General features: G+C 44.6%; 3 protein-coding genes across 3 annotated transcripts; all 3 read right to left on the bottom strand.

The window, feature by feature from the left end:
- Positions 1-5: 5 nt before the first annotated feature.
- On the bottom strand, positions 6-1259 carry LOC308307610 (diphosphomevalonate decarboxylase-like; the record flags this gene model as incomplete). Its single annotated transcript, XM_080752876.1, has 1 exon — positions 6-1259. One exon carries the CDS (start codon positions 1257-1259, stop codon positions 6-8), a length of 1254 nt encoding a protein of 417 aa, XP_080609002.1.
- Positions 1260-2286: 1027 nt separating this feature from the next.
- LOC308307611 (alanyl-tRNA editing protein Aarsd1-like) lies at positions 2287-3525 on the bottom strand (the record flags this gene model as incomplete). Its single annotated transcript, XM_080752877.1, has 1 exon — positions 2287-3525. One exon carries the CDS (start codon positions 3523-3525, stop codon positions 2287-2289), a length of 1239 nt encoding a protein of 412 aa, XP_080609003.1.
- Positions 3526-3738: 213 nt separating this feature from the next.
- On the bottom strand, positions 3739-8001 carry LOC308307612 (RNA polymerase II-associated protein 1-like; the record flags this gene model as incomplete). The annotated part of the gene is made up of 1 exon (XM_080752878.1): positions 3739-8001. One exon carries the CDS (start codon positions 7999-8001, stop codon positions 3739-3741), a length of 4263 nt encoding a protein of 1420 aa, XP_080609004.1.
- Between the last annotated feature and the right edge of the window lie 13039 nt (positions 8002-21040).

Raw genomic sequence — 21040 nt, forward strand, 5'->3', positions numbered from 1 at the left:
TTTCTCTACGGTTTCTCTACCCCTGAGCTATGCCGCCCCACTGAATCTGAATCTGACTCATTCTTAGGAAACCCATCAGGTCCAAGCAAATGCTGGCTGGGGTCCTCCAAAACACAAGGTCCTGGCCCAGCCTTGGTGCTAATAATGTAGCTGATTCCTTTTGCCATGGACTCTAAACCAATAGCCTGCTTCAGCTCCTCAGAAAGGACTGCATGGTCAACCGGAAGACCCTTTAAAAACGGTCTCCCGTTGATCTCTGGGGGAAAGAAATGGCGGACCACCTGGACAAACTCAGCAACATGCTCCTGTAGAGTGTAGATCACAGCATTTGGCCCTGCATCAAAGGTATAGGCCAGCCTTATTTCCCCGTGGTGTCGGTTATACTGGTGCACCAACCTGATGACTTGATGAGACACGCTGTTGAGGTAAAATATAGGTGGATAGGTGTCCAGGCAGATGGCGTGGAACTGGTTACTGTCTTTCATGGTTAGAGCAGCAAATGTGGCAAAGTCCTTCCTGTGCACCGCTTCAATCATCTGCTCCATTCTGTGTGGAACTACAGAATCCATCCGGTGCTTAAGGAGATGGCTTGTCTCTACACTGGTTTTCATGCCAGAGGTGCTGCTTGCAGGCTTCCTATCAGCACTAACCACAAGCACAAGGACCCGGAGACCAGGCCAGTGGCTCTCTGGCTCCACCTGGCGGGCTATACTGTCCTTGCCGTCCTTTTTGCATCCCATGATCCACTGGACAAATCCCCCATACATGCTCCTACAGGCACTTCCTGAGCCTTGCCTAGCAATCGCAGAAAATTCCCCCTCTACCCCAAACACCCGAGCCAGTGTGTACACTAGACAAGCAAAGCCAGCTGCAGAGGAGGCGAGTCCTGCAGCCGTGGGGAAGTCGTTGACAGAGCAGATGTGGACTCTATGAGGCAAACCCATCCCGTCCACAGCAGACTCGCCCTCGCTGCATCTCTTCCTCGCTAGTCGACGGATCTCTCTCAGACAGGACTGCAGTCTGGGGTGGCTTATGTCCTCCTCTTTACCGTTGAGCCATATGCGGTCCTCCTGAAATGACGTGCTGGTAGCAACTGTTGTGGTTGTTTTCAGCTGGTCTTGATGAAGTGTAACACTCAAAGAGGAGTTGATGGGCAGGATCAAGTCCTCATTTCTCTTCCCCCAGTATTTGATAACTGCTATATTAACAGGTGCGGTGCATGTCACCCTGTGTGGCATGTTGACATCTTCCTCAGACATCCTTGTCTACTGCCTTTTCTGTATGTCTGGCTCAGTTGTTTTCCCAAATGTAGACATGACTGACATCACAGTACGTACTGATGTCATAAATGACTGACAAATACTCTGATAACGGTTTTGTATAAAGTTGTCTTTTTGTCTCAGTTAATCACATGCACAGGTCAGATTAGGCTGAAAATTCCTTAGGTTTTCTATTGGATTAGTCAGAAACCTTACTCTAACTGCCCTCACATCTAGAGTTCGGGCTGCTATGTTGCACTGTGTCGAAAAACTTGTCTCCTGTACTTAGAATTCATTAAAAGATGTTCTATAAACATCATTGATGGATGTAGTTTTTTGATATTATTATATATATAATATTATACGTTTAATTGTGGGCTCGTTGAAAAGCAAGACCAGTATGTTCTCCCAAATCTTTATAGGGTATACTAAATGTATTCTCCTCAAAAAACTGTCCGACAGTACAAAGGCCAATTAGGGAACAGTGTTCTTGGTGACATCACCACCAACAAGTTCTCGCTGGAAAAGCTAGGCCAGTATGTTCTCCCACATTTTTATATACTGAAAAGCGAGGCCAGTATCTTCTCCCAATCTTTAAATACTAAGTTTATTCTCCTAAAAAGATGGCCGACAGTACAAAGGCAGCCACACCCACGTGAAATCTTTTGTAGTATGTTTTCCCTAATCCTTATATACGGTAGTAAATGTTGTAGTTTTTGAAATATTCCAATGGGAAATTAGTCTGGAGAGAGAAAGAGAGACCTATTCAATCCCTCAGTATTACATTACATTATCCACATGTGTACATGTGTATTAGAGCATGTTGTGTTACCAGAAAAACATTAAGAAAAGACATTACAATGAGGTGATCTAGTCACATCTCCTCAAATGTGTCCTCTCGTTTGAGATTTGGTGGATTGTACCATACACAGTGAATCCTCATTGTTAATGGCATGTAACAAGATTTGTCTTATAGGTCAATTTAGTTACATTTGTACAGTCCCCGAGTCTACTGTCAGTGCAAGGTTTATTCCTCCTCGATCTGAAGATGGTTGCAGCACTGCTGTAGCAGGATCTCAACCTCCGCTCTCCGTGCCAGGCTGTTGGCCTTACCTTGGAAGCGCCCGTTGTTCCCTGCACCCTTCCCCTGGAGTATCTCAAGCAGCTGTGGTCCCATCTTGGTCAATAGTCCACTGGGCCCGGCAAGCAGAAACAGCCCAGGACCCTTCTCCTCTCCAACGGTCAGGAACACCAAGGTTTCCTCTGTGCCTATTTCGTTGGCAATGATGTTCATGAACTCGTTATCACCTTCTTTTTTGTGCAAGCTGAAAAAGTTTCCTCTCTGTGGGTTTCTCTTGAAGTTCTGTGCAACGAGGACAGCCACATCTCGCAGGATGCTCAAGTTACCTTTCTGCAGCAGCTTAACAGACTTCTGGAGCTTGTCTACTGCCTCTAGATGTTCATCCGGCCCAGATTTCAACAGAGATACCAGCAATCGTTCTCTGCTGTAGCTTTTCTCAGCATACTTCAGAACCCTGTTCCCTGCCAGGAAGATCAAGTTGGTTTTATTCTTTTTCCCTTTCTCTGCCTTGAGTAGCTGTATTACCTGTAAGTGACTGAGATTAGACACATGGGTTCCACAGCACATGCTGGCATCAATACCCTCTATATCAACGATGCGAATTGGCCCTACAAGATCATCTGGCAGACCTCTACTCCTCATCCTTTCCACAGCCGGGTCGTCTATAGAGAGAAGCTGCACAGAGACAGGGACCTGGGCTCTGATCTTCTCATTGACAGCTTCCTGCAGGGCCTGGAGCTGGCCAGGCTTCATGCACAGAATGTCCAGCTCTATGGAGCTCAGCTGACGCCCCAACTCCCAGGATGTGGTCTTGTATCCAAACATGCTCTCTGCCAACGCAGTGATCAGGTGTTGACCTGAGTGCTGCTGCATGTGGTCAAACCTCCGCTCCCAGTCCACCTTCAGCCGCACCTCCTGGCCCTCCTCCAGAGCCGAGCACAGGAAATGAATGGCCTCAGCCCCCTGCCTCGTCACCCTCAACACCGGCACATCTCCTATCAACCCGCGGTCATCTGGTTGACCACCTCCCTCGGGATACAAGATGGTGTCTTGAAATTTGATGTTAAACCCTTTCAGGGTTTCTTTCTTTCCGTTGACGTCTTGCTTCAGCTCAGCAGGGCAGCAGGACACAACCGAGGTAACAAACTCTTTCATATAGCAATCCCGTTGACACTGGAAAGTCATGTTTAAATATGAAGACCTTCTTTAAAGTTGAATCATTGTACTGTATATAAATAGCCTCATCACAACCAGATTTGATTGGCCAAACTTTGCGTGACATAACGCTCTGATCAGTGCTACATCTGGTTATTAAAATTGATACAAATCTTTTTGGGCTTTATAGTAATACATACAGGCCTGTATGTCATAGACGACTGACATCATAGATGACCGATTTCACAGGCTGGTCACATTAAGTCCAAGATCCACACTGGAGTTCTGCGTTCCCAGGACACTCTTCAGATGCTTAGCCCTAATTGGAGTAAGCTGCTGGTAGGTGTCAAAGCCCAGCTCTGTGTGCTGCCGGGGCAGACGAAACAGCAATAGGTGGTTCTTCAGCACCTCATCAGTCAGATAGAAGATATTTCTCAGCATGCTGTGACGAGCTGCTTCTACCTCCTGTGCAGCAGCATCTTGTGAGAAGATGAAAACGTTGAGGTGAGACAGAGCGACCACATACAGGACAGGGCACCAGCGATGCTTCAGGGCCCCCGTCACCAGGGATCGAAAGTAGAGACGGAGGAGAGGAAGGGAGTGCTCGGGTGGAGAGGTGAACTGCTCTATGGGGATGGGTAGCTCGCTCAGCGTGACCCCTAGTGATCTGAGCATCCCCATGTGTTCTCCAAACACGGCCAGCCTCATGGTGGCACTGTACCTCCTCTGTAGAGGCAGCAGGACCCAGCAGCCAAAAAGTCGATCACCAAAGGATACTGCCTCATACTGGGTCAACAGGGCCGAATACAGATCCTGGAAGGAGGCCAAGCCTGGAGGAGGCACGTTTAGGTCCAGAGAGTCCAGTCTGGATGGTCTGGTGAGCAGTCGGATCAGGGTCCAGACTAGACCTTGAACAGGCCTCTCCAGGAACAGGTCGCTGGAACACAGGAAAATACAGGACAGACGAGCAAGCTTTGCTACTGGAGGGACCACCTTGAGCGTGTTCTCCCTCCAAATCTCTAGCAGCAACAGCCACTGGAGACAGTGGATCACAGCCTGCAGCGCACCACGTGGCAGCTCCTCGACCTGCACGCAACCGCCTCCAGAAACCCCTGTTTGCTCAAACAGGCTGACAAGAGGCAGAAAAGGCCAGTCAGAGGGTAAGGTGGGACCACAAAGCTCCGGGAGGAGCTGAGAGTTCACCCAGGGGTTCCGGCACAGATGGGCGTCTCTGGAGCTCAATACGATGGGCTCCAGGTGGGCCAGGTGAGTGAGGAAGCAGGCCCTGATTAAGGGCAGTTGGGCACGGGCTTCCCTTAAGAGAGTGGTGACTGTCTGGAGAGAGGAGGGATGGGAAAAGCTTGAGGTGGAGCGGTGTTCATCTTCGTGAAGCTTCAACTCTGCCAGCTCTATGTCTTCAGGTCCTCCACAACGACCCTCTGATATGAAGTTTTTGCTGAAAATGACAGTGGAGAGGAGTTCATGGGCCAGGTATTCACTGCCTGGCAACAAGCATGGGAGCAGGACAAGTGCCACCTGGTGGTAGAGAGGACAATGTCTGGCCACTTCTTGCTCATTGGGAACCAGTCTGTGTGCTAAGCGTAGCAGCAGGTATATGAAGTGATGCTCATGACGATGGAGCCATGCACTGGTGTGAGAGAAGATTGGTGTGGCCTGGCCACAGCTACGAAGGTAGCCAATTACAGGTTCTGACAAGAGTAGGCCACTGAATTTGTGGGTGAGACCCTTGTGGATGCCTATGAGCGTATCCAGTAGGAGACCCAGAGCTGTGAGTAGAGGGAAGGGAGAGGAAGGCACAGCCAACCACAGATGGTGCTTCCAACCTGGGCAAGCTAGGCCAGGCAGGCTGGGTGTTGTTTCTGGACCTGGACGACTGGACTGGAGGTTACACACTATGGAGCAAGACTTGAGGTTTTGTATGAGGCTTTGCACGGCTGTGTGGGACAACAATGGGAGAAGAACCTCTGTTGTCACCTGTTCTAGTTCCTGCAGGGTCTCTACTGGCTTGAAACAGTTCTGTCTTGAGATCTGCTGGTAATACGCTTCTACATAGAGCAGGTAAGCTGGTATCATAGCCAGGCTGCTGTCTCTGTCAACTGGGTCATCTAGACTCTTCACACAGCTCCTCAGTTGTCCTAGCAAGCAGGCCTGCAGCCCAGTCACATGACTCCATGACACTGCAGGGGGTGGGAGGCACTCCGAACCCTGGGAACTGACCATGCTTGCCTGCAGCTCCTGATGGTAGCCTGCAGTGTGTGTGACCTGTGTGAGCAGAGAAAGAAGGGCCTGGATTCTCTGGAGCTGGAGGGGCAACAGTGGGTCTGATGGGAGCATTGTTCGATGGACAGACTGCATCACCTTGACCAAGACAGGATACAGGTCTATGTATATATTACAGGCCTGTCCATAGCTGGCGGCTACAGTCCACAGTCTGTAGGCCTCTGTAGTGATTATGAGAGACTCTGACTGCTCCAACAGCAGCTCACTGGGCTCCGGGGTCAGCAGACAGTACAGACGCTCCCTGGCTCCCAGAGAATTTAGAATCCTGACACATGCATATCTCCCGGAAGTTGCCAACACTCTTAGAAGCTTCATGGCACTTGTCAATGGGAGTCCGTAAACAGACTGGGGGAGGGGCACGGACGGCATCGTCCAGGAAGTGGGAAGGAACTCTGTCATCACCACCTCCATCAGGCGAGGACAGTCTAGCACCTGAGTGGCAGAGGAGGCAGAGTGTCTCGCAACACGGATGAGAACCTCCAGAATGTCCCGTACCACCCGTGGAGATGGACGGACCACCTCAAGGATATAACGCAGTCTGGGTAGAAGTTTCATGCTCAGCAGACCCTTTACAACATCCTGTCTGGCCACATAGTGATCTGTCTTCCTCTCGTCCTTATTGGCAGTCTCTTTCATGCACTCCTCCAACTCTTCATCCTCCTGAGCAGAGGGCAGCAAGGGGAAGTTGGCAAGGCCACGAAACCAAGAGAAGGTGCTGTCCAGACACTCCTCGTCCTCTGCAGACACTAGTAGTGCTTTGAGCATGTGCACTGATGCAGACATCAAGCCATCCACATTGTCATCCAATGCAAAGCGGAGAATGAAGAGAAGACCGGCGTCTAGCAGTGTGGCTGTCACATTTCCTCTCAAAAGAGACACATATTCACCTGCGCGTGCCTTTGTGAGAATGCATGCGAGGGTGTTGAGGGCCAGACTCCTCTGCTGGATCACCTGACTCCGAGAAAGCAGGAAGAGCTCCTGGAGGGAATAACCTGCCAGCTCAGGCTCCTCTCCATGGTGGTGTAGTCCCAGGTGAGTGGGGAGGTCTTCAGTCGGTGGGATCAAGGAGCCAGCAAAGTCAAAACGAGCCTGCATGGCCTTTTTGGTTCCTTTCTTCCTGGGAGCAGGCAGGTCTCTTGTCCACTCTAGTTTCTTTGATTCTATCTTGTCCATGTGGATCCACTCCCTCAGTGGCTTGACTGGCAGCTCATCCAATGTGATTGGAAGTGTTGGTGCCTCTTCCTCTTTCTCCATTTCGACATCCAAGGGTTCCTGCTGTTGACTGGAGGAGACTGACTCTTGGGTAACACGTTCAGGAACACACTGTTCCCTGCCGTTGACATCTCGGGGATGTTTGGTAGGAGAGCTGGGGAGCCGGGTGCCATGAGCTCTGCGAGATCTGACAAACTCCACCAGTCTTGGATCAAGTCGAGTTGTTAATTTCTTTTGTTCCTCTAGTATCTCTGCTTGGGACATTGCCTGGAGCTTGGCCTGGTTCTCGTGGTGGATCCTCATGGTCTCAACCAATCTGTTGGGGCCACAGACTGCCAGTCCAGACACCAACGTGGGGCCTGACCCAGTACTCTGACCATTCAATGTGGGAGGCGATGCCTCAGTGTCCATACTACTCTCAGGAGGAACATTTGGGCTATTGGGTGCAACTATTTGACTGCTATCTGTACATTGTAAAGGAGTCTTGCCCTCCTTGATTCGCTGAGCTAAGATCTGATGAGCAAAGATGCTCTTCTTCCCACCACCAGTAGATACTCGCACCTGAGTATCTGTCTCTGAACGGTGCAATACTGTGGGGAAAGCGGTGCCTGTGAATGCTGGTAGAGAGACTGGAGTACAGCTGGTGTCTCTCTCAACGATCCTGGAGAGAACTGCACTGATGTGTGTGTCATGTCTGTCCAACCTTTCTTCAGCATCTTCATCCTCACAATGCACTTTGTTAGCTTTGAAGCGGGACCTTTTAGGAGGGGCCGGCGTCTGAGAAGTAAGTTGGTCTTGGAGGTCTGCTATGGAGACGACATCTCTCTGACTTCCACCATCCTCCGCTGTGTCGCCTCCTTCCCCGTCCTTTCCTCTCCTCTTATCTGGGCAACGGACAACATGAGCCACAGACTGAATGCCAGAGATCATAAACTGATCTTGCTCTCGTAGGAGGTCAGTTTCACGATCAGTTGGCTTGGGTCGCCGCAACATCCTTCGTTACAAATCTGTTGGCGAGTCTCCTGGCTTCGTAATTCTATAGACACAAAAAATATAGACACACAATATTGACACCATAGTACTGATGTCATAGATGACATCATATAGACAGGCCTACACAGCGCTGACATCATATTACCGACATACTGATGCCATAGACTGGCCTCTATGATAGTGCTGTCAGTACTTTTCTGATATCTTTCTGACCTGTTAACTGTTCAGAAGATCTGTATCAACATTCAAACTATTATTATTAAAATAATTAAACATAAAACAATATATAAAAAATCTAACCTCGGTTCGAAGTGAAGCGGTGAACTTTTATTCTATGTGTTCTAGAGTTATGAACTCTGTGATCTATACATTCTTTATATTCTGAATGAATTAATGATTTTATCTGGAGGGCCGAATTGTCATGTGAAGCTTGACCAATCCTCAAAGTATCCAATCATCAGACCGGGACGGACACTACACACATACGTACGTACGTACGTACGTACGGACGGACGGACGGACGGACGGACGGACGGACGGACGGACGGACGGGACAGATAAAACCTGTTCATTCTGAACTGAAATGGCCATATATGGACATGGGACACACATTTTGCTTTTTGAAAAAGCCTATTCATTCTGGACTGATATTCTGGACGTACGGGACAGAAAAAGCCTGTTCATTCTGGACTGGAGTGACCATATATGGACATGAGTTGACATACATTGTGTTTTTGAAAAAACCTGTTCATTCTAGACTGAGATGACCATATATGGACATTAAACACACATTTTGTTTTTGAAAAAACATGTTCATTCTGGACTGAAATGACCATATATGGGCGTGGGACACACAAAGCCACTCATTGGAAGCGGTTTTCACCGCTTCAAAAATCAAACCTCGGTTCGAAGTGAAGCGGTGAATTTCTATTCTATGTGTTCTAGAGCTATGAAATCTGTGTTCTAGATCTATACTTTCTATGTATAGATAGACAGATAAAACCTCTATTCTGAATTGTTATTTGAATAAGGTTTTCATAGTAGCATTAGTTGTGGATGCAGTAGGTGAGAACTATTGCATGTACAGGACAGATAAAACCTGAGGGCCGAATTATCATGTGAAGCTTGACCAATCCTCAAAGTATCCAATCATCAGACCGGGAGGGACACTACACACATATTCTGGACATACAGGACAGATAAAACCTGTTCATTCTGGACTGAAATGACCATATATGGGCGTGGGACACACAAAGCCACTCATTGGAAGCGGCTTTCACCGCTTCAAAAATATGTATCTTTAAACAAAACAATGTTTGTATACATGCCTACAGTACATGCAGGTACATACATACAGGTACATACATACTCTCTATCATACTGACCACAATACTGACATGATGCTGACCACAATACTGACATGATATGGACCATGATATTGACCTTAATTGGTACTACTGACCATGATACTGACACGATACTGACCATGACTAACCATGATACTGACTGACCATGACTAACCATGATGCTGACATGATACTGACGTGACACGGACCATGACTAACCACGATACTGACCATGGCACTGACCATGACATTGACATGTTGACTACTGACCATGATACTGACCAATTAGAGTACTGACCATGATACTGATCATGATACTGACATCATCAGTATCAATGGTCATACATGGTTGAAGACCCATGTACGTATGTGCAAAAGTTCACATCATTGTTCATGGTCTGTAAATGACTAGTCACAGAATGTTTCAATTCTAGACCAAAGCTATGTATTTATGATTTCTCAAAACCACCTCTCCCACAACAGGCATGTTATGTAGTTACATGTTAATGTATGATTTTGTGGATTGTTTCTATTGAGTGATTTATGATAATTAAGAGATATCTTAAATCATGCAACTGAAGGTTCAATGTGCATGTAATAACTGTATTATTATGCTTTGCTCTGGGGGTTTGTGATCCCAGATTCTGTGTCATGCTTGCGCAGGTAAGCTGTAATATCACAGAGCCACACCGCCAAACGGTAAATGCAATATCGATGCTATAATAAATGGTAAATGGTTAATCCTGAGCTGTCTAAATGAAATTACGAGAAAGTTGTTATCTGTGACATGAGCACGGGTGTCGCACCAAATTCTTGGCCCTGGGTACAAGGATTCACTGCGGGCCCCCCATAAATGTTCTTCATAGGGGGAGGGGGTTTAACCCATTTAGACTGGGACGGAATTATTTTGTGCTTTAACTATTGAAAAATAGCAGATATACAAGCTCACTGCGAGCTTGTATAAATAATAAAGGCCCCTCCACCTTGGGCCCTGTAACTCAGTCCCACTTTCCCCCCCCTTGTGACGCCCCTGTACATGTCTGTTCACACACAACTTAAAAGTCACTTCAGGGTCGGATAAGATGAAAGATGTGCTTTAGGCCTATTGGCTATACATTTATATTTCAAACCACACATTTACACACATTGACCTGTTTTTATTCTATTCTTTGATTTGATTTGTTAAAGCACTTTCTAACTTTGTTTCAACAAGTGCTTATAAAGTTTATTACTGCCTATAGAATAGATCCTATTTAGTCAGATGAACCTGAAGTAATTTATCCAATTGAATTCTCATGCAGTTACTATTCTTAGCCTTTGGAGGGCAGTAGAGCGCAGCTCTTCATGTTATCTATGTTCACTGTCTTAGTACAACTGAGAATAACAGTGTATTTCCCACACCACTTACAGATTTTGAAAGAAAGCAAGCTGCTGCTAGTTTCTACATTATGCTTTCTCTTAGTGTGTCATGACGGATTTCAAATACAATTATAACTTGTGACACCTGAATGAAACCGTAGAATGAGCTTCAGTTCCTAAATCACCATCATTATAAACAATCAAAAGGAAGGAGTGTTACATTTTTTGGTGGTTTTATACTTAAAGATGGGGTGCTGTTATTTTCCTCCCTACAACATAATCATCAGGTATTATGATTAAACTTGGAGGAAGATTCTTTTCAAAAAAGTGTACAGGAAAGTGTTAAAATTATGTTTTTATGTGGCCACACCCACCTGCTCATTAACTCATTTGCTGCTATTTTAAACATAGGCTGAACTAATATCCTGCCAAATTGTCCTTACCTTTTAACGCGGCACACGATCTGTGCGGGACTCCTGTAGCAGACGTGGAGACTCGAAAATAGCTTTCGAAAAAAAAATCCATTGAAGTAGACATATCCGTTGCCAGGCTGCATCCGCCACTGTTTATAAGAAAACATTGGAAACGGCCAGATATGTGCGGGGATCATAATCCAGGCGTGTAAAGACTGGGTCAGAGATTCCAAAAAACAAAATCCGATAGAATTTACATGCTTCCATGGCCGTGCAGGCAGCTTCCTTGTTTACGTGCAGACCTATGGGACAGGAGCCATGGTCTAACCTCGGACCGGATACGGAAAACTGCAATCGGCCGGATGCAGTCTCGGAGGGGCCAATAGAGACCGAATCGCCGATACACAGCGATCATACTTTTATTTGTTTTATAATGATTAAAGCAAATTAAATCTTCGGGCTCCTCGGGCATGGCAGGGCGGTACAGCGGGAAATCTTCGGTTTCGTCGGGGATCGCGGCAAATGAGTTAAGTATGCCTGTTTGTCAGGTGGGTGGTGACCCAGCTGAAGTTAGTCACACCCACTAGATTTTAGAATTTTGTAATGAAATAAGTATTTCAATTGGGCCTTTTGACTCCTCCCCTCCTGTGAGGCTCTGTTCCACTAGTGTTGTGTTTTTTATATATTTAAAACTGCCCTGAAAACTCACCTTTCAGGAGGCCAGAGAAGGAGGTAGTTCTCCCATAGACAGGCGAGAAGTGAGCACCCCCCCCCCCCCTACCTTACCCCCACCCCCCTTGTTTCCCGGATCCGGTACATAGTGTTTTTATAACTGCGATATTATTGACTGTTTTCTTTGCTTGCTATTTACTATGTCCATGAATTAAATACCTAGGGCTTTCAACATAAAAAAGACCGTAAAAGGTCTTATTTGAGATGTTCCTTTTAGGCAGGGTGTTTAACTGTACTTGTACTGTACTACATTTCAATTGCATTGACTATACTACTGTTCTCCATTTCTAATAAAATAATCAATCAAAAAAACGTGTGAAGGAAGAAAGGAAGAGGCCCAATTTCTTTCAAATATGGCTGCTGTGCAAAGAGCCAATTCCAATTTTGGTATGATTGGATGCTGCGTTCATGATACAGTATAGGTTACCAAGGCTGAGACCCAAGAGACACATGATAACATTTTGTTCAAATGACTCCTTTCCCCTACCAGTTAAAACCCGCTCAAACAGTTCCCACAAATAATCAAGACAGTCATTCTGAATATTGTTGATGAATAAGCAGGATACAACTTTATTTACCAATAAAACTTCTGCTCCTGTGACAAAGAGGATCCACATTGTCGTTTTACATAAATAAACCATGTGTACAGCATCTGTTATACCATATACCATTGATATATTTACAAACAGACAAACAATCATATTACATGATCATAAAGATTTGGTAGAAACTGAGATACTATATCTTTCTGTGTGCTATTTGTGTATTCATGTATGTGTGTGCATGTGTGTGTTTGCGAAGGTCTATTGCCTATGCAACTGCTGAAGCTATGAGGGCCGGCGTTATTATTTTGGCCATGCAAAGCCTAGCGACAGGGAAATGAGTAGTATTGCTGTAATTTACATAACTCAACAAAATTAGCGACTTGCTTCATGTCCATTCTGGAGCCATAATAACTCAATCATTCATTCATTCATTCATTCATTCATTCATTCATCCATCCATCCATCCATCCATCCATCCACCCATTCATGCATACGCTTATAATTAAAATATGAGCACATTATTGCCCACAGAGGTGAACAATAATGTGCTCCAGTTCATCTCGCTGCTGGGAAGTTGTTTTCGCTGCTATGCGAAGCCGGGTCTGATGAGAGTGAAATGGGGAAAATGATGTTAATTTGACTCTCAGAGTAAAGTAACACTGAGGATATCAGTGTGTGGTGGCATCTGAGCCGACATGTGGCAGTCTGGGGCTCAGAGCAACGGACAGTGTTGACGGTAAGTCACTTGTCACCAAACTCTGTGTCAGTGATTCTAGTTTATTTTGTCCAGACAAATGATCCACGCATCGATGGATTGGTGTTTACAACAAAAGTATCAACTGTTGTCATAGACGCGCAAATAGTTTGGGGTAACTACAGGGCATGCTACAGTTCTACCATTTTTAACTTAAAAATAGGCTACATAATATTTTATGTCATGGATTTGTTTGGCGAGTGCTTCGGAAAGCGAGTTTTTGGGGTGCCTGATAGCTGAGTGACTAAGGTGTGTGCGTACCACAGAGGCTCTAATACGGTTCTCGGGCTGGGCAGACCATTTGCTGCATGTCAGTCCCCTACTCCCTCCCTGTAGCTTATCTATTGTCTATCTGCATTGTCACTATCAATAAAGGCTCAGTAAAGCCTGAGAGAATAAACATTTGACCTTTTATTTATTTGTTAATGACCTGTATCTGAAATGCCCTCAACTCTAACCAAGACATATTACACATGTTTTCAAATAAAGTTATAAGGTTTCATTTAAAAAATTTAAATATCTCCATCTGAAAACTTAATGAGGCGATGAGATGAGATGACAGCATGGAATATACTTCCTCACAATAGGATGATAAGATTCAGGTTAAAATGGCCAAAGTTGCACTTAAAATTCTATAGGAGGACGGTGCTTTTACAGTAACAATGATTCATTGTGCTAGTTCTGTGCTTTGTGTGTGTTTTGTTTGCATGTAAACTACATTTGCTTGAACTGTAATAGTCTAGACTTAAACGATTGTCTTCTATGCATCAAAGAGGGAACATTATACAAATCAGTGTGCTGTTGGTGAGTTGAAACAGTGTGAGATTCACACCTTCAATTTATAGCTAATTAATATTCACCATAATGGAACTAAAGGCAAGACTAATAAACTCTCACTTTTACACATTTACAGTGACACCTCAAAGCTAGTCATAATGATATACTGTACTGTAGAGTGGATGTAGTCATTTTCTCAGGATTTTCAGCCAGGTATTTAAGCAGCTGATGAATTGAATATGTGCCTATGAACAGGTACAGTGGAGTGGGAATCTACAAGATGCCACAGACTGATATGGATAGGGAGAGTATGTCTTTTTTGCAGGTTTTTCAGTCCGAGTGTATCAAAAAAGCACACCCGTGTGAACTGAGCGCTGTATTATGTCCCTGTACATTTTTAAATGTTCGCTAATTTAAAATAGCCGATGTAGGCCTACAGTACTACAAGGATGGAAGACAACAATATGATGAGATGTTTGTTTTCAGCTGTGAAACGCTGTCCGCAGCTTGCAGTTGCAAGCCTGCTGTGAGGCTTCCCTCACAGGAGGGGGACCCCCATTCATGTCAATGGCATGTTTGCATTTAAACCACCTCTACAGCAGGTTTAAAATGAATCCCTTACTGATGTTTAAATCAAAGTTTAAAGTAGTGGTGCAACAGGATTAACATTAATCCAGGTTTACAGTGAAAATTCAAACCAAGATTAAAAGGATGTTTAAAACTAAACCTGATTAATGAAAACTAGGTTTAGGGTTTGGTGCAAGCTGATTAAAAGATAAACCTTGATTTAAACCAGTTTAAGGCTTAAACCGTGTTGGTGCAAGCCGCCCATAATGTATTTTTTATTTATTTATTTAAAGAGGTGGTGCCATAGTTTTGTACTTTTTCTGTTTTTCATGTGTCTAGGAGGTTGAAAGTACTTCATTAGACCCCCTTATGTGTTTTTTTTAATGATTTATTCTCTTAGTATTTGTTTGAAAAGTGTCAGTTAAAAAACACAGATAAGATGACATCACAGAATCAACTCCTCCCCTATTTACCATTCACCCAACACTGTGGGGTGTGGCTATATCAGCTGGGTCACCACCCACCATGCCATCCATGCATACTTAATGAACTGGGGGTGTGTCCACATAAAAACCCAATTCTAACTCTTTCTGTATACTTTTTTGGAAAAAATCTTCCTCCTAGTATAATCATAATACCTGATAATCATGTTTTATAGGGGGGGGGGAATCATGGCACCACCTCTTTAAAGAAAGAAAAAAGATTTTGGCTTCATTTCCACGTCACATGACATACCTACTATAGGCATGACTTGGATCCAAGCATTTGGGCCAAGAGCCTATACAGTGGTATTTGGCCGGCATCTTGATATCTCCAGTGATTCATTCCCTTTCAAATTGTGGCGATAATTAACACTTTGGATCAGATTTACTTTACAATGTGTTTGTTGGCTAGGTGTTATTAGTTCCATGTGCTTGAGAAAGAATGGTCATTAGTTAAATGTATGATTTGATGATAATTGCCTGTCATACATAGCTTGGATACTTCTGGAGCCTGATCAGCATGAAAACATACAGGCACATAAATAAAAGACTGGATATTTGTCCCAATGGTCATAATTCACATATTAAAGTGCAATGTGGAACTTCTCTGATCTGGTTTCCATTTTAAGACAACATACAGTAGTCATATACTGTAGAATATGTGTCATAGAACGTTAAACTCAGTGCTTTGGTATATGTAGTCATACTGTAGCTATATTGTATCACTGATTAACCCCACCCTAACCCACCTCTCAATTAGTTCCAACCCAAAAATCATGGGAGCCAATTGAAGTTGGGGTGTCCAGGGCAAAAAAATCACACCCAATGTGAAGTGAGCGGTGGTCGTGTTTGCATAACGTCTTCAGACTAGGATATAAGTCTAGGATGTACAGGCTACAAGTCTAGGATTGGTTGAGCTTCACATGACAAGTACAGGCTACACACACACACATTGCTATGGTAAAACGCTGAGGAAAAAGTGGCTACAGACACACGCACAGCCACTCTATGGAGCGGTTTACAACCGCTCAAAATGGAAAGGTCAAGAATTGGCCAAGACTTAGTTGTGAGACGTCAAATGTGTTTTATCACAGGTTCTGATGTCATAAAGTAAACAAATGAGCACTATATAAAGAGTGGCATTACCCTTCGAAGACACAAGCAACTCTCGACTCTTACTGACCCAGGTCCCGAAGGTGTGGGACTTAAGGTTCATCGTTTGCCTCCGGAGCCCGAGGGCTCTGGAGGTCAGGGGCATCCACAATCCAGACACCCAGGTACCGAAGATGCGGGACATCAGTTCACTTATTCCCGGAGCCCAAGGGCCCTGGAGGTCAGAGCATACAGGGCCATCAGGACTACTACCTATCAACGGGGCGGCGTCATGAGACTGTGACCTCAGCTCATCCAAACCCATCAGGGCATCACTATCCTACCGACTGTCCTAGAAGATGATCAGTCATCGAGATCCAGGGGGCGGTCCCGATCCCCAGCAAGATCAGAGCATGATAGGCAGAGGACCACTTATCATCAAGAAGACAACCACCAGGCGAACCGTCCCTTGTCTCAACCCAAGGAACACCAGCACCATCCTAACATGCACTGGAGCATGAGTCAGATCTATCTGGGGCCATCACCCATCATTCCTATCGATCGAAGATCAGACAGGCCGCGGCAGACCACCACAACATATACAGCAGAGACGGGACTAGTAAAGGAGCACCAAGAGGACCAGTTCGAGCCTTCTTAATATTTTATCGATTTCCACGGGAAATCTGGGGCGGCTGTTGCGAAGGCTCTCAATTGCTCTCACGTCATACCGGCAGTTAACAGTTGACATGATTGCACCTTGAAGTTGAATCTCCATATATGGAAATGACTGACGTATCTCACCTCACCTCACATTCGATATCTCCATATATGGAAATATCTAGCTGCTGACTTCATCAGGGTGATATCACATCGTACACAAAGGAGCGGCCCATATATGGAAATGTCTAGTTAGTGACCTCATCAGGATGACATCATGCTGATGTCACCCATCACGCTGATATCACATCGTATACAAAGGAGCGGCCCATATATGGAAATGTCTAGTTAGTGACCTCATCAGGATGACATCATGCTGATGTCACCTTCATAAACAAACAAGCCCTATAAATAGGAGCCTTTGACACCGGAGAAGCCAGAAGCATTCTTCGACTCAGACCTTATCGCCAGGATCACCTAAGCTTATAATCACCTCCAACCATCTCAAGATACTCAGCTAGTTCTCCCAGCAAGACTTCAGAGCCTCTCATACGATTCAAGGCATCTCGGTTAAGTTCTTACCGGACACCACTGCGGCGGGTCCTAACCCTAGAAACCAGTTCCTTCTGAGTAGCATTTTTTACAACCGGTAAAAATAAAACAGATGAAGAAAGACGATGAAGAGAGCCTCAGAAATGGACTCAAGGTTGAAGGGAAAAGGCTGGTTATTGGACTCGCGGAAGCTCATTCGCCTCATTGTCCTCAGTAAGGACGAAGACAAGACCAAACAAGCCCTGCGTTTTGAGTTGACGCCAAAACCAACTTCTCTATTTGACAAAGACCAGATGTTGCGAAAGCCAAACAAGCGTACCCTAGCAAGGTTCCTGAATGCATTTGTGAAACCCATTGAACAACCCCCCTGCACAAGTCTGGTGATTGATGGCGGGTGGCTCCTGCACAATGTCAGTTGGGAGGCAAATATAACCTGGAAGGAAATTGCTGAGAGCTACCTCCAGTTTGTTAAGTCCATGGGGAGTCAGTACCTCCGGATCACTGTGGTCTTTGATGGATACAGCAGCTCCACCAAAGACCACGAACACCTGAGGCGAAAACATTCACATTCATTCTGCTGCGACATTCTGATTTGTCCAGACATAAAATGCATTGTTACAAGAGAAACGTTCCTCAACAACAAGAGCAACAAGACTCAGCTCATTCTGTTACTTGCCGAGACATTTGGCAGAAATGACATCAGTGTACTGCAATGCCCCAATGATGCAGACACCTCTATTGTCCAGGCAGCTCTGGATGAGGCAAGGGAGTCAGCTGTTGACGTGAGGACTAACGACACTGACGTCATGGTTTTGCTGATCCATCATGTTGCAGACCAATCGATCTTCCTCACAACCAAAGACAATTCGTACAATGTCGGAAAGATCCGGAATGCCCTCCCAGATAGAATCCGGAAGTATCTGCTCTTCCTGCACAGCTTCTCTGGCTGTGATACAGTGTCAGCAATTTCTGGGTTTGAAAAATCTATTTTGCTAACCAAGCTCTGCGAGACTGATAAAGTGGAGAGGGCTATGGACATTTTTCTGGATATCCGAGCAAAGAAAGATGACATAGTCAAAGCCGGCTGTGAACTATTCAAGTTCATGTACGGTGGGAAACCACATGAAGACTTGGGGGACTTGAGATTTGATATCTTCAACAGGCGGTTCACTACTGGGAGGAGTGTCAAACCAGAAAAACTCAACCTGCCCCCGACAACAGGAGTTGCAGCACAGCACTCTCTCCGGGCTTACCTGCAGACCAGAGATTGGCTGGTGCTGCGAAGTCCATCGCTGGATGTACTGGACTACGGATGGAAGCTCGGTGACAAAGGCTATGAGCCGGTCCCTTCAACAGACCCCATTGCACCGGACTATCTTCTTAAGTTAGTCAGTTGGAGTTGAGAGAAGGACTTTAACCTGTAACTGCAACAGGTCTTGCTAGAACAACTATAGAGTGCCTTCCTCCAGGGAGTTGAGGGAGTAGAGCTACATCTCACAAGCTGATATTGGGCAATTATCTTTCCAGTTTTTTGCAGAGGCCATCCCAGGGAATTTTGATTGGCTCCCTCCTGTTTTCCCTGAGGATTTGGGTTGGAACTAATTGAGAAGTGTTTGCAGATATAGCTAAAGAATTCGTAAAAACTAGAAGACATGATGCCAGTTCACTTCCAACCAGAGATGGGGAACTAATTAGTGACATGTTTGTTTGGGAGGAGAATCTGCATAATCTCAGTGTACCACACTGGTTTATGGTTTCACTCAAGTGGGACGTTCGTCATTTCTGCTAACAAAGGGGTGCAAACCTGCCCCCCTCCATCCCACACAAATCCCCTCCTGCAACAATAGCAATAACCTCCATGGCCATTGAGAAAAATATAACTCTTTTACATTTCATTGAACGATCTGTTTAATACGTTTTGGACAGCAGGGTGAAATAAATGCCTACATCCACTCTCAAGATATGTACAACTTACAGTGTAAAGACTTGTGAGACTTCTCTTTTCATTTCAGCTATACAGTAGTCTATAGTTATCTGTAAAACGTCTATAAGCTATAGAGTAATGTCTTTTTTTTTTTTAAATCTATGTAACACTGACCATCCTGTACTTTAATTGAACTACAAATTCTTGACTTCAAAAGGCCTAATACTTACAGACTATGACTACCTACAGTATGAGTCTGACGTTGCTACTACTGTACCCAAACAGTGTAATAAACATATATACACTTTATGTGGATGGTATTTACATGACCTTCGATACACCTATGAAACATAAATAATGGCTTGATGCGGAGGAAAAGCAAGTCATGAATGGTCTCATTGAGCTGTGATGATATGTGATATAATACGACTGACTTGTCTTTGTCATTGTGCTTAATGTATATCTCTACTCAGTTTATCCAACTCCAGCCCAACTTTCAGTTTGTGCAGTGTCAAGTCAAGTATGCAAAAAAGACCAATGGAGACAATCACAAAGTTCCCATTGAGTGCACAACAAAGGAACAAAAAACACAATTAAAATGAATTGCACGTCAATGTTTACGAGAAATACTCTTCTACACTATGCAGTGTGGTTTCATATAAACATTTACAGCCCATGAAACATAATCATGACGTGAACATAATATAATTTGACCAAAAGTAAGGCTATTCTTTTAAACATACTGCACCTGGAGGATTTTTTTTACGGATTTTTAATTGCCGTTCAACGATTGATTGGTATAGCCTGACCCACTGTCTGCTATTTATTGTTTAAGCAGGTGCTCTAATGACCTGAATCGATTACAATAAATAATTGAGAACGGTCTGACTGTAAACAAAAGCACACAAAACAAAACAAACATGTCAACAAAATCTACAAATGTACAATATGGCACTGGTAAACTGACATATAAAGTCAGATTAAGTCAAACACAGATTCCACGTCTTACCATTATCCATCACACTCATTCAGTAAGAAACTACAGGTAAGGTTGCTTGGACCATGTCATTAACATGTGCTTATTATGCAATTCAGTATAAACAAGTCAAATGACTTCCTCTGTGTGTGCGCAGGTCTTTAGCTCCTGAAAAGGAAATGAATGATCTTCTACACAGTAAAACCCAGTAATTCATCCATTTGTAACTCTGAGCGGGTACAAATGGAACTAAATTGTACACACTCAGAGTTTAGTTAACACTGAGGCGTATACTGTGTTGTGTGTCTCTCTCTGTTAATGTCCCATGCAGTCAACTCAAGGTCTCTTCACCATGTGCACTGCAAGCTGTGTTGTGCTGACTCAGGAGAACTATGTTATTCTCTCTCTCTCTCTCTCTCTCTCTCTCTCTCTCTCTCTCTCTCTCTCTCCAGTCTGTGGGTATAGGACCTCGCACAGAGCAGTATACTAGTCCACTGTAGCCGTTTCTTCCTGAATGCAACATATGTTCTGAATTGTTTTCAACGGGCTGAGCATGATCACCTATTATCCACTGCGCCGAGAGTTGAAATGTTTTAAAGGCGTTACAAGTGTTTAATAGGACTTAAGAGAGAGTAAAAGGCCAGAAAGTAACTTGTAGAAAAAGAGGTGTTGTGCTGTGTAAAAACCTAGCCAATTTGATTAGGCTGTGATCGCTTAAATAGTAAAATCCTGAATGCCAATTAAACTGTAGACTGTACAAATGAATCCACGATCTACCATTATTTGTACAATCTCAGAGTTACAAATGGATGAATGAGCACTGAGGAGTTTACTGTGCGCTAGGGATGGGACGATATGAAAAT

This window comes from Nannobrachium achirus (genome assembly GCF_963921795.1).
Source record: "Nannobrachium achirus genome assembly, chromosome: 22".
Classification (NCBI taxonomy): Eukaryota; Metazoa; Chordata; class Actinopteri; order Myctophiformes; family Myctophidae; genus Nannobrachium; species Nannobrachium achirus.